Source organism: Micromesistius poutassou (genome assembly GCF_964030765.1).
Source record: "Micromesistius poutassou genome assembly, chromosome: 15".
In the NCBI taxonomy this organism is placed as follows: domain Eukaryota; kingdom Metazoa; phylum Chordata; class Actinopteri; order Gadiformes; family Gadidae; genus Micromesistius; species Micromesistius poutassou.
Genome location: NC_140285.1, coordinates 54050 through 68282, shown reverse-complemented (window position 1 = coordinate 68282; position 14233 = coordinate 54050). Strand labels below are relative to the sequence as shown.

General features: G+C 42.3%; 3 protein-coding genes across 3 annotated transcripts in view; all 3 read right to left on the bottom strand.

The window, feature by feature from the left end:
* Positions 1 to 14233, bottom strand: part of LOC311360206 (hepatic lectin-like) — a gene marked incomplete at both ends in the record, with an annotated part of 50798 nt that overhangs the window by 23857 nt on the left and 12708 nt on the right. The gene's annotated exons all lie outside the window — the stretch shown is intronic.
* On the bottom strand, positions 5475 to 9521 carry LOC311359652 (uncharacterized protein; the record flags this gene model as incomplete). Its single annotated transcript, XM_084479716.1, has 9 exons — positions 5475 to 5505; positions 5904 to 6037; positions 7450 to 7508; positions 7689 to 7784; positions 7919 to 8032; positions 8357 to 8436; positions 8660 to 8811; positions 9154 to 9280; positions 9409 to 9521. The coding sequence occupies 9 exons, from the start codon at positions 9519 to 9521 to the stop codon at positions 5475 to 5477; spliced, it is 906 nt and encodes a 301-aa protein (XP_084335842.1).
* LOC311359650 (solute carrier family 35 member C2-like) overlaps positions 12130 to 14233 on the bottom strand; it is a gene marked incomplete at its 3' end in the record, with an annotated part of 4324 nt that continues 2220 nt past the window's right edge. Inside the window, exon 4 of the mRNA XM_084479715.1 lies at positions 12130 to 12167. Coding sequence (XP_084335841.1) covers positions 12130 to 12167 — 38 coding nt within the window. The remainder of the gene's footprint in view (positions 12168 to 14233) is intronic.

The window sequence follows — 14233 nt, the reverse complement described above, 5'->3', positions numbered from 1 at the left end:
TTGTTATAGCGCCACCTTTGGGACAATCAGTGTAACATTTGCTCTCTGTTAATCTTGAGTCAGCCTCTACAGCTGCAGTAAGTTTCATAAAAAGCGTGCGAATGGTTTAGGCTGCGTAAATCAAACGTGGCAGAATAATAATAAAACTAACGATTACAATAGTGGCAGAATAATAATACAACTAACGATTACAATAGGTTGCCTCGCACTTTGTGCTTGGAACCTAATAAAATTAAAGACAACATAGCAGTGTGTTATAAATTACACAGAGACCACAAATAATTGGCTGAACGTAAAAGCTCCGGAGAGAGGGCAGGTGAAGATGGGAGATCAGATGTCCCTTCTCCAGCATCTGGGGACATTGGCAGATGGTCCAAGAATGTTATAGAGTTAGTTAGTTAAGATGTGCCTCGCATTTTCTGCAGTTTTATAAATGTTAAAATACATTAAACTTTGGGCGCTGGACCCAGGGCAGCACTGCTCATTAACAAAATAATAGAACAAGCTTGTTTGTGTTTTCATTTTTACAGTTGTAAGTTTAAATAGCACAATTGTGCACACAGACAACAAGCATTGCACAATTAGCACCATCCTAACTGAAGGACCTTATTATTCCTTATACTTGGCCCCTCCATTCATCGGGAGCTGGCCTTCTTTCATTACCAAAGGTTCAAGAGAAATGGGGGAAACAGAGAGTTCTCGCGAGCCCCCTATCTATGGAATAGTCTGCCACCTGTAATCGGGGAAGCTGACTCTGCTGAAACATACTAAGCAAAGCTGAAAACCGACCTATTTAAGTTGCGTGCGCACCAAAAGCAAAGCAAATTTGTGATGAGGCGGCACGAATACATACAAGGTCAATGCAAAGACGGGAATGGATGCAAATTTTTCGCTGGCCAAGCCGGCGGTGCACATGGCTCAAGGGGATGACTGTCTGTCTCAGTGTCTGACAATGTAAATGTTTCTGATTGTGTGGATTCACGTTTGTGTAGTCAATAAATTAGCAGTTATCTACATGTTTGGTGTGCACCTTGCTAATTAAGAGAGTTTTTTCTTGACCTCTTGGGCTAGGGGGGCGTCATAAATAAATGTCCCGTTAAGCCATTTCAGACAGTAAAGTTGTTTAAGGGCTGTACAAATTTCAACGAGTTGTATTGAATACTAGGAACTCCCCTCAATGGAATTCCAACTTGTTTATTAATTACTGTAATCAGGAATCATAAAAATCTTTTTGCTAACCATTAACTTAAGAGTAACTTAAGAAAAAACTTGTTTTCTTACCGGATTGTTGGATGGTCTATTCCTGACCACGGACATATTGATTCTTGATTCCTGTGATAGGAGCGGGACGCTGTGATGAGTAACATTAATGTACACAATCTAAGCATAGTTCACGTTGCTTACAAGTTTACGAGTTCTATGTAAAGGTTAATTTACTCAAACCTAGATGTGGATTTATCCCTCAAAATGCCAAAAGAGCCTCAAAAGTGCAACGAACAGTTTATTCAAACCCAAACATTGATATACACGTATCTTGAAACATTCATTTTGAAGGGTTTTTGGTTCAGAAACGTTGAGATTCAATGTATCCGTGGTTGGCAGAAATGTTAACATAGATCAATTCAATCTGGTGCCTGGGTTGCCTAGAGACAGCTGATGCCTTGGAGCAAGAGCAGGTGACACCAATGCTCCCTACAAGTTAGTATGACGATGCTTAGTTACAACATTCAAATCCACTTTCATGTTCTGTCATCCAATGGGTGGAGTATTTTCCACCCACTCTTGGACATGTTTCGAAAAACAAAAATGAAAATGGATGATTGCATTCTCATTTTCACAATTGTATTTTATTGTCCTAAATGCTTCCATACAAATCCAGCCTGTGTTGTTAAATTCTTGAAAATGTCACAGCTTTTCTGTGGTGCAACGGACCACGGATGATCCGTACGGATCAACCCTCACGGTTCGGAACGCATGTGATCCGTGGATTGGCTTAAAATATTATTTAATATTTATTTAACAATTTAATATTTACATTGAATGGACTTCTTTTTATATTTATTATGCTTAAAGGAAGCAGGATTATTACCTAATTGTTCACTTTATTTTGTATTTACATATTTTAGGATTTTATTAAAAATAGCATGTTATTCAATGTTGATGTTGAAAATAAAGCAAAAAGGCCTACTGACATCGTAGTAGGCCTATGCGTCACAGTAACCTCAGCCCAAAATGCGAGGCTTTGTTTTAACTTCTACTAGCAGCCATCTAGCTTTTCATGTTAAACACACTGCTATACAATTATTTAACTATACTTTAACATAGTGGATCATTAATTAAAATATTATTATTGGCTAAATGCATAAGCTTCTGCGGTTGGTTCAGTCTAACTTAGCTCAGTTTGACAGCACACAGCACCATTGGGCCTACTAGCTTCAACATAGCTTAGCCTAGTTTAGTGATATTAATTGAAGACTCACCCAACAAATGTAGAAACTCCAGCAAATGTATATTGGAAGTCAATCCAAACAGCAGGTTGTAACCAAAGAGCAGGTTAAACACCAACGTATTTCTGTGTCTCAGAATCAGCGTGTGTAGGCCTATCCCTTAAGTTTGTCTCTATAAGTGTGCGTATCTGTATAGGTGATCTCAAAGAAACAAATGAAATTGACACACCTACTGTAATTTGCATGTTTGGAATGTTTTACCTGGCTGTTGTTTGGGTTTGCAACGGAAAACATACACAGAACATGAACAGGAAGAGCCTTTTGTTCATGAATTGGAATTCTAAACGTGTGCCAACTTTTGTACACAGAGTTGTTCACCTTCGGAATGGTTGAAGCCACGGTTTTTTCCCCATTGACTTCTATTATAGGAAATAGCTTGGTGAGCACCTGCAACAGTGGCAAATTGAAATTAATACTATGATGTCATCAAGCAGCCTGGGGGGCATTTTTCTCGCTTGGACTTGGAGGGGAGGTTCGAATATCTGGCTGGCTTTCACCCTGATCGGAATATTCTACGAAAGCATTCTGGCTGAAAGCAGGAATGAGAGCGGTACTCAGAGCAATAAAGGTACTTGATACCCCTCCATGGCACAAGGGGCCCAGGAGCGCCCCCACACCGGCCCCCAGTATGGCCCCTACCGTTCCTGCCCATCCATAGCGGAATTTTACTTAAAAAATGACATTGATGTAACTAGATACACATTTCCCTGTGCTATATATATATATATATATATATATATATATATATATATATATATATATATATATATAGTAAATCAATGCATTTGTTGACTTCTTATTACCAGAAACTGCAGTTCTCTCTACATATTTAGGCTTTCTAATCAGATTCCATTGGCCCACCAAGCACTTCCGGTCGTTCTTGTCGTAACTCTCTCTAAATTGCTCTGCACCCAAGTAACACATCTAGGAAGGAGGATGTAATATGTCCACGGGCTATATGTTTCCCTGACCATCAGGTGGCAGCAGAGTCTATCATATACACTAATAAGGAGAGGCAGGAGAGAGTCCTTGCATCGCAGCTATCGGCATTACTAACTTCTGACGAACTCCAAACACATGCAATTGGGGAATTCTCACGTGTCCGCTCTGAAAGAAGTGAACTTTCTTTCTTGCGAACAGCATTAACTGACCGTAGCCTATAAGTCACACAGTTTGACATATTTATTTGCATTGTAATGATTGTATTGTAAATTAATTTGTATTTCTAAGCATGAAAGACCCTTATTATTGTCCCTTCCGGACAATAATGTCAATCTTATCCTGGGGCCCTCCTGTTAAAGACAGACTGTAGCTAGGGGCCCTCCTGGTGAAGACAGACTGTAGCTAGGGGCCCTCCTGGTAAAGACAGACTGTAGCTAGGGGCCCTCCTGGTAAAGACAGACTGTAGCTAGGGGCCCTCCTGGTAAAGACAGACTGTAGCTAGGGGCCCTCCTGGTAAAGACAGACTGTAGCTAGGGGCCCTCCTGGTGAAGACAGACTGTAGCTAGGGGCCCTCCTGGTGAAGACAGACTGTAGCTAGGGGCCCTCCTGGTGAAGACAGACTGTAGCTAGGGGCCCTCCTGGTGAAGACAGACTGTAGCTAGGGGCCCTCCTGGTGAAGACAGACTGTAGCTAGGGGCCCTCCTGGTGAAGACAGACTGTAGCTAGGGGCCCTCCTGGTGAAGACAGACTGTAGCTAGGGGCCCTCCTGGTAGAGACAGACTGTAGCTAGGGGCCCTCCTGGTAAAGACAGACTGTAGCTAGGGGCCCTCCTGGTGAAGACAGACTGTAGCTAGGGGCCCTCCTGGTAGAGACAGACTGTAGCTAGGGGCCCTCCTGGTAGAGACAGACTGTAGCTAGGGGCCCCTCCTGGTAAAGACAGACTGTAGCTAGGGGCCCTCCTGGTAAAGACAGACTGTAGCTAGGGGCCCTCCTGGTAGAGACAGACTGTAGCTAGGGGCCCTCCTGGTAAAGACAGACTGTAGCTAGGGGCCCTCCTGGTAAAGACAGACTGTAGCTAGGGGCCCTCCTGGTAAAGACAGACTGTAGCTAGGGGCCCTCCTGGTAGAGACAGACTGTAGCTAGGGGCCCTCCTGGTGAAGACAGACTGTAGCTAGGGGCCCTCCTGGTAAAGACAGACTGTAGTTAGGGGCCCTCCTGGTAAAGACGGACCATCTCCCCGCCTAGGGCCAGCAGCTGCAGTAAGTTTCATAAAAATAAATAATAATACTAACAATTACAATCAGTTGCCTCACACTTTGTGCTTGTGCTTGTGCTTTTTAAAAGTGAATATTAAAAAATATATATATGTAACAAGTGTGTATGTTGTGTTATAGATTCCGCCCCAATTCATTTATTGGTTTAGTTTTACTGTATTACCCGTTGTGGTGTTTGTGCTTTTATTTAGAAAAATCTTGGGAGCTCGCCCTGTGTCTGTAACGCCGGTTGACGCAACGTCCGGTTGTCTGATTTCAACCGGATAACTGGTGAGTCGCGCTCCTCGTGGCTCCTGTGTCATATGGTGATATTATTCTGTTTAATTGTAGATATTGCCGCCGTACTGTCATTGAAGTGTGTTCCATATGATGGATGACAATGACGAGGGTGGGGGGTAGCGTCAGCTGATGTGTGGGATGCCCGTTGATATATCACTCATCCGACCGCGTTGTGTTCAGGTTTCCATGAGTGGATCTGACGGCGGCTGCGCCCCCTACTGTTGGTATGTGACACAGGTGGGTCACTGACGGTGTTAATGTACATTTCCCATTAGAGGTTTTTTTGTATGTTTTATTTCTGTGTTTTTTATTGAGATTTTGTAAACATTTATATTGTTAATGCGTTCGGTTGTCTGATTTCAACCGGATAACTGGTTTCCATGAGTGAATCTGACGGTGGCTGGCGCCCCCTACTGTTTGCATGTGACACAGGAGAAAATAAAAGTGCCTGTGTGGAGATCAACCCTGTGTCCTACTTCACCGTCGTCACACGATGGAGGCTGCTAGAATGAGGCCGGTTACATATATACAGTATATACGATATAGCAGTGCTATATAGTCATTTGGGTAAGATAAAGGCTAGGAATACATAATGTTGAATGAACACGTAACTGGAATACGTAACTGAATTAACATCTATTAAAAACTAGTAAGGTCATTACCTTATATAACCCTCCACCGTGTCTTAGCGACTACAATCGGTGGGAACAGGTGGAACCGGTATTGAAACCCGAGCGGGGTTTGCAGTCAGGAACGAAGGAATGTGGACATAAGGTACTTCCTCAAACAATACAATGCGGTGGTTTCCCAAGTCAAGGTGTGCTTGGCCTTGGGTCAGGAATGGGTGGCCTAGGAGAGTCTCCTCACCAGCTATGTCAACAACAAGGAAATGCATACTCACCTGGCGGTTGTTGATCTGGACAGGAACGTGAGCCACCCCGAGTACAGGTATGTCACCAGGCCCGACACCTGGTAGTTGTGTTGTTGTAGTTGATGTTTGAAGTGGTGTTCAGACATCTGGGTGATAGCGTTGTACTGACACAAAGGAAACACACTCTTCCGTGCCCCACTGTCCAAAACAGCACACACTTCCAGCTCATACACAAGCATGTGAATGCTCATCTCTTGACCTTTGGTTTTACGGTGAAGCAAGGCAGCCTCTGAGCTTTCAGGGTAGGTGGGTGAAGCTCGGGCTCTGGTCATTTTCCTTGGTCAGGGGCGCACTCTCTTCACGTGACCCAGGCCTGAACAGTTATGACAGCGAATCTCCTCCCATGTAATGTCTTTACGGCCACCAGGCGGCTGTAGTCCCACTGAGAAGACCCTTGGGTTTCTGTGGATGCTTACCCCTGCTGTACCCACCAAGCAGAACTTTAACTGGACAGTCGTACTCTTTTCTGACCAGTGATTAGTCCGAGCACAGCTCTCAAACCGGTGTAGGAACTCTTTCCAGGGCATGTTGCCATCATACTGACTAGCAGTGTTGGGAAAGCTACTTTGAAAATGTAGTGAGCTAAGCTACCAGTTACTCTGCCATGAATGAAGCTTCACTACACAGAAGCTACCACCCAGTCAAATGTAGCAAGCCAAGTTACACAAACACAGCAAAAGTAGTTAACTACATGTGAAGCTGCTTTAAGTTGCGCCAACTTAACATGGCAATCAACATGAGAAACTAAATGTTTAAATTACCATATCCATGCAGTCAATTCCATTGGGTTATCAATATACATGCCAGAGTCACTATAATTAATTAAATCAAAGACCAAAGATAGCTTGGATTCCATTTCTTTATTAGAACCTTCCAGCTGGTGAAGAATAATGCCTGGAGTAATACGCTTAACAAACAAAACTACAGAAGTCAAACCATCCATACCCATCCCCTGAAATAGGATGTGCCAATGTGCTCCTTAATTCCCCAATGACCACTCAAAAGTTAAAATGTTTGGGATTACAGGGAGAGAGAGAGAGAGAGAGAGAGAGAGAGAGAGAGAGAGACATAGAGAGAGAGAGAACGCTTACCCCCTGTATCCACGGCTGCGGGAGCGCGCATGCATTCAGTGCAGGTTGAAGTACACATGTTGGTCTGAGATATGGTACTCTCAGCGAGTAACGCACAAACAACTTTGGAAAACAATGTGACAGAGACAACTAAATGATCACAATGCCTTTATACTTTCAGTAACACGAACAATAACATTATTTTAATTCAAAGGTTGTAACAAGTATTGAACCAATTAATATATTGCCATGGATTAAAAGACGAAGCAAGGTTTTAGCTGAAATGCAGGTGTTTAGTGCATACAATAGTGACACTTTAAAGACAGAAAAAACTATTGAAAACAATCATAGTCTTCAACATTTCCATTGAGAGATTATTTATTTTTTGATAGAGCCATTTGATATCTTCTTGTAGACTATGTTCGATGGTGAAGACACGGTGGAACAAAATCCTTGTCACGCGTTTCAGGACTCTGATAATCGCTCGAGTCATTAGGGCAGAACTCTGCAAGGGGCACATGAAACATGACCGGGTCAGGAGCTATAGAGAGTTAGATGAAGAGGTTGTTGGATGGGCACACACACACACACACACACACACACACACACACACACACACACACACACACACACACACACACACACACACACACACACACACACACACACACAGGTAATTTCTTACCTGCTCCATGATACTTGAAAGGGGGCGGGGTCACCAGGCGCTTGCAGGAGGCCAGCTCTCTGGTTGGTCTGATGCAATAGTCGTGTGAATCTAGACCTGAAAAAAAAAAAAAAAAAGTAGCAAAATTAGGTAAACAAAACTATGAGCAACCCCCACATTGTAGTGCTTAATCTAGAAAACCATCAGACGGAAACAGATAGGGACAGACAGACAGACGAGTACTACTTTACCATAGATAAACAGGTAGTCCAGAGCCCCATATCCAGGCACAAATGCTACAGCGGTCATGACTAGACATTCATTGCAGGCCTTGATGAAGTGGAAGGTCGCATTTGCCTTGAACTCTGAAATAGAGACCCATTGCATGGCTTATCTTTCCATTAAACCGGCACTATGAACGTTTTTCCATTAGCAGCCTCTAGTGGCTTGAGTTCACGCTACGGTCAGAGCTATATTATGTATCGGACAACGGTTTCTGTCGGTCAACAGTTACTGTTCATTTTTCACACAGGGGCAAGAATAAAACAATTTATAGAGAATAAAAACCCTGAACGGATTGACTCGCTTTTAATGGAGTTAATAGCTACTGTAGATCAACATAGTGCAAGTTTACACATCATCAAATGTACCATGCGATTATGCATGTGTTTATTGGTTTATTTACTTACGGGGCAGATAGAGGTATAGTGAGTTGTTGCGAAGTTCAATGCCCCTGAAGTGGTGGTGGACACACCACATTGGCCTGTTTCTGTTACATGAAGAAAGGAATAAAACCTGTTGTTACAGCCGCAACTGCAGTACACTTTAATATAAAAAAAAATTATTCTGCCGACATGAGGCAAAAATGTCTAATGCAATATATATAACGAGTAAAACTAATGATCTACCCACTGGTCTTCGACCATTAGCGGCGAGCGCTTCTCCCTGTGATGGGGGAGCTGAAAGTGAAAGTGAAAGTGAGCGCTACTCACGGGACGCTCAGCATGTGTGCCATGTCCAGGTGGATGGTGCCATTGGGCCTCCTGGAGAACTCTGCCCAGGAGCTCTTAGTGTGGGTCAGGGCATTCTGATCAGTGGAGTCACTAGAGTACGCCTCCTGCAGGATCCACCTCCCAGCAAAGATCTGATCGACAATAGTGAAACAAAATTGTGTTTATTTTTTACTCAAATCCAGCCTCCTCAATTGATCAGAAAAATTGTTGTGTCCTGTGTGCATCTGAGGGGGTGGCAGTCTAGGGGTTAGGGTGTACTTCCAGATGAAAGCTGCTGCGTTTCAACCCCCCATCTCTGGTAGGTGTCCTTGAGCAAGATGCCCAAACGCCCCGGCCTGCTCCTTAGTGACATTCATCTAAATTCAATCTAAGTTGCTTTTGAAGAAAGTCCCTGCTAAATGGCTAAATAGGAGTGTATAGTTATTCTTCTCCCATGTTGATGTTATGCATCTGTCTGTGGGCTTGACTCATACCAGGTTAAGGATGTCATTAGAAGGGATGGGTTTCAGGAGTTTGGAGCAGTTTGGTGATGATGATGGCACAGGGTAGTGGGCCTTCACCAACAGCGCCACCAGCATGGCACCGGACACAAGAAAGAGACTAGGGCGAGGTTAAGGTAGCGGCACGACTTTGAGTGGCCATATCACAAATCTGCACTGCAAACATACACACTTTTACCTGTCGCACACACAACCCTTACTGGACTGGTTTGAACCAGATATGGATACGGTATGGCAATGTGCTTCTTGGCAGATGGTTCCACTCTGCCGCGCTTCTCTCCATCCTGCTTCACAATGGGGGACTGACTGCTGAAGCCCTGGCCAGCATTGTCGGAAGTCATTTCCTAAGAGGGCCATAAAGAGGAAGAAAATTACTACCTTTTTGATAAGCTATTACAAAACAATCTCCCGGAAGAGATCATGGTCATCAAAAGGTCGTAATTTATTGAAACCCTAACCATTAAGACCGTGACGCAGACCATAAAGAGTTGACAATTAAGACCGTGACGCAGACTATAAAGAGTTGACAATGCTGGAATAGCCTCAGCTTGGATCTGGTGCTGGGCGAACAAACTTTCATGACCGTACGTCCAAAAACCTAGGATCCTTAGGGAATTGAGTGTTTTTAACAAAGTTCAAAATAGTCGCAAATCTATCCAAATAAACTCAGGTTCTTGAGGCATATTTGTTCAGCATGAGGATATGCATGTGTGAACAAAGTTTCATGTCTGTAAAACGTTTAAGAGATATGCTTGTTCAAAGTTTGCATTTTTATACTGTTGCTATAGCGCCACCTTTAGGCCTATTTAGATACAATTTGGACAGTTTCATCTTGATTCATGTGCCTTTGACTACACCAAGTTTGATGATGATTGGGTTAAGTTAACCCTGCCTTTTGGCGTTAAGTTAAATTTGGACGATTGTTAGCCTCTGTCCAGTGGCGGAGCCAGAGGGGTGGCCGGAGTGGCACTGACCACCCCTGGAACCCGATAAAAGCCTTGGCCACCCTCTTGCCACCCCTTGAAAAAAAGTCTGGCTACGCCACTGCCTCTGTCGGCCATATTGTTTTGTCAATCAACTTAATTTCACTTGAGCAGTTGAAACTTTGATCCCCAACAGCCACTATGCCGGTCCCGCTCAAATCAAACATTGCATCTATGAACTGTGGCGATTTTAGTGACAGGCCATGCCCATTTTTATGCCACCCCCTATTTGAAAATGTTTGTTTTAACTTGTTCAGAATTTGATTCTGAACAACTTTTGTATTGGAGTCAAGATCATAGGAGTCCAATTTGATGTTGATATGAGCATTTAATTCTTTTCGCGGTTTAAACCACACCCCTTTTAGCAGTCAATGGCTCCTGGGTGCTTTAATCTTTATTGTACAGACTAGTCTTACTTAGATTGAAGATAATGGTCCATAGATGATATGGGCTAAAGGATTTTTGTCAAAGTCAAAAAACTTGGGATCCTTAGGGAATTTAATGTTTTTAACTAAATTCAAGATGGCGGAAAATCTGGTCGCCGGAAGTCATAGGTTTCTGAGGCATATTTGTTCACCATGAGGATATGCATATGTGAACAAAGTTTCATGACTAAGTCAAAACAGTTACGAGATATGTTTTTACAAAGTTTGCATTTTTGGACAGTTGTTATAGCGCCACCTTTGGGACAATCAGTGTAACATTTGCTCTCTGTTAATCTTGAGTCAGCCTCTACAGCTGCAGTAAGTTTCATAAAAAGCGTGCGAATGGTTTAGGCTGCGTAAATCAAACGTGGCAGAATAATAATAAAACTAACGATTACAATAGTGGCAGAATAATAATACAACTAACGATTACAATAGGTTGCCTCGCACTTTGTGCTTGGAACCTAATAAAATTAAAGACAACATAGCAGTGTGTTATAAATTACACAGAGACCACAAATAATTGGCTGAACGTAAAAGCTCCGGAGAGAGGGCAGGTGAAGATGGGAGATCAGATGTCCCTTCTCCAGCATCTGGGGACATTGGCAGATGGTCCAAGAATGTTATAGAGTTAGTTAGTTAAGATGTGCCTCGCATTTTCTGCAGTTTTATAAATGTTAAAATACATTAAACTTTGGGCGCTGGACCCAGGGCAGCACTGCTCATTAACAAAATAATAGAACAAGCTTGTTTGTGTTTTCATTTTTACAGTTGTAAGTTTAAATAGCACAATTGTGCACACAGACAACAAGCATTGCGCAATTAGCACCATCCTAACTGAAGGACCTTATTATTCCTTATACTCGGCCCCTCCATTCATCGGGAGCTGGCCTTCTTTCATTACCAAAGGTTCAAGAGAAATGGGGGAAACAGAGTTCTCACGAGCCCCCTATCTATGGAATAGTCTGCCACCTGTAATCGGGGAAGCTGACTCTGCTGAAACATACTAAGCAAAGCTGAAAACTGACCTATTTAAGTTGCGTGCGCACCAAAAGCAAAGCAAATTTGTGATGAGGCGGCACGAATACATACAAGGTCAATGCAAAGACGGGAATGGATGCAAATTTTTCGCTGGCCAAGCCGGCGGTGCACATGGCTCAAGGGGATGACTGTCTGTCTCAGTGTCTGACAATGTGAATGTTTCTGATTGTGTGGATTCACGTTTGTGTAGTCAATAAATTAGCAGTTATCTACATGTTTGGTGTGCACCTTGCTAATTAAGAGTGTTTTTTCTTGACCTCTTGGGGGCTAGGGCTAGGGGGGCGTCATAAATAAATGTCCCGTTAAGCCATTTCAGACAGTAAAGTTGTTTAAGGGCTGTACAAATTTCAACGAGTTGTATTGAATACTAGGAACTCCCCTCAATGGAATTCCAACTTGTTTATTAATTACTGTAATCAGGAATCATAAAAATCTTTTTGCTAACCATTAACTTAAGAGTGATAAAAAAAACTTGTTTTCTTACCGGATTGCGGGATGGTCTATTCCTGACGCTGACGGACATATTGATTCTTGATTCCTGTGATAGGAGCGGGACGCTGTGATGAGTAACATTAATGTACACAATCTAAGCATAGTTCACGTTGCTTACAAGTTTACGAGTTCTATGTAAAGGTTAATTTACACAAACCTAGATGTGGATTTATCCCTCAAAATGCCAAAAGAGCCTCAAAAGTGCAACGAACAGTTTATACAAACCCAAACATTGATATACACGTATCTTGAAACATTCATTTTGAAGGGTTTTTGGTTCAGAAACGTTGAGATTCAATGTATCCGTGGTTGGCAGAAATGTTAACATAGATCAATTCAATCTGGTGCCTGGGTTGCCTAGAGACAGCCGATGCCTTGGAGCAAGAGCAGGTGACACCAATGCTCCCTACAAGTTAGTATGACGATGCTTAGTTACAACATTCAAATCCACTTTCATGTTCTGTCATCCAATGGGTGGAGTATTTTCCACCCACTCTTGGACATGTTTCGAAAAACAAAAATGAAAATGGATGATTGCATTCTCATTTTAACAATTGTATTTTATTGTCCTAAATGCTTCCATACAAATCCAGCCTGTGTTGTTAAATTCTTGAAAATGTCACAGCTTTTCTGTGGTGCAACGGACCACGGATGATCCGTACGGATCAACCCTCACGGTTCGGAACGCATGTGATCCGTGGATTGGCTTAAAATATTATTTAATATTTATTTAACAATTTAATATTTACATTGAATGGACTTCTTTTTATATTTATTATGCTTAAAGGAAGCAGGATTATTACCTAATTGTTCACTTTATTTTGTATTTACATATTTTAGGATTTTATTAAAAATAGCATGTTATTCAATGTTGATGTTGAAAATAAAGCAAAAAGGCCTACTGACATCGTAGTAGGCCTATGCGTCACAGTAACCTCAGCCCAAAATGCGAGGCTTTGTTTTAACTTCTACTAGCAGCCATCTAGCTTTTCATGTTAAACACACTGCTATACAATTATTTAACTATACTTTAACATAGTGGATCATTAATTAAAATATTATTATTGGCTAAATGCATAAGCTTCTGCTGTTGGTTCAGTCTAGGTAACTTTGACAGCACACAGCTCCATTAGGCCTACTAGCTTCAACATAGCTTAGCCTAGTTTAGTGATATTAATTGAAGACTCACCCAACAAATGTAGAAACTCCAGCAAATGTATATTGGAAGTCAATCCAAACAGCAGGTTGTAACCAAAGAGCAGGTTAAACACCAACGTATTTCTGTGTTTCAGAATCAGCGTGTGTAGGCCTATCCCTTAAGTTTGTCTCTATAAGTGTGCGTATCTGTATAGGTGATCTCAAAGAAACAAATTAAATTGACACACCTACTGTAATTTGCATGTTTGGAATGTTTTACCTGGCTGTTGTTTGGGTTTGCAACGGAAAACATACACAGAACATGAACAGGAAGAGCCTTTTGTTCATGAATTGGAATTCTAAACGTGTGCCAACTTTTGTACACAGAGTTGTTCACCTTCGGAATGGTTGAAGCCACGGTTTTTCCCCCATTGACTTCTATTATAGGAAATAGCTTGGTGAGCACCTGCAACAGTGGCAAATTGAAATTAATACTATGATGTCATCAAGCAGCCTGGGGGTAATTTTTCTCGCTTGGACTTGGAGGGGAGGATTGAATATTTGTCTGGCTTTCACCCTGATCGGAATATTCTACGAAAGCATTCTGGCTGAAAGCAGGAATGAGAGCGGTACTCAGAGCAGTAAAGGTACTTGATACCCCCCCATGGCACAAGGGGCCCAGGAGCGCCCCCACACCGGCCCCCAGTATGGCCCCTACCGTTCCTGCCCATCCATAGCGGAATTTTACTTAAAAAATGACATTGATGTAACTAGATACACATGTCACTGTGCTATATATATATATATATATATATATATATATATAGTAAATCAATGCATTTATTGACTTCTTATTACCAGAAACTGCAGTTCTCTCTACATATTTAGGCTTTCTAATCAGATTCCATTGGCCCACCAAGCACTTCCGGTCGTTCTTGTCGTAACTCTCTCTAAACTGCTCTGCACCCAAGTAAC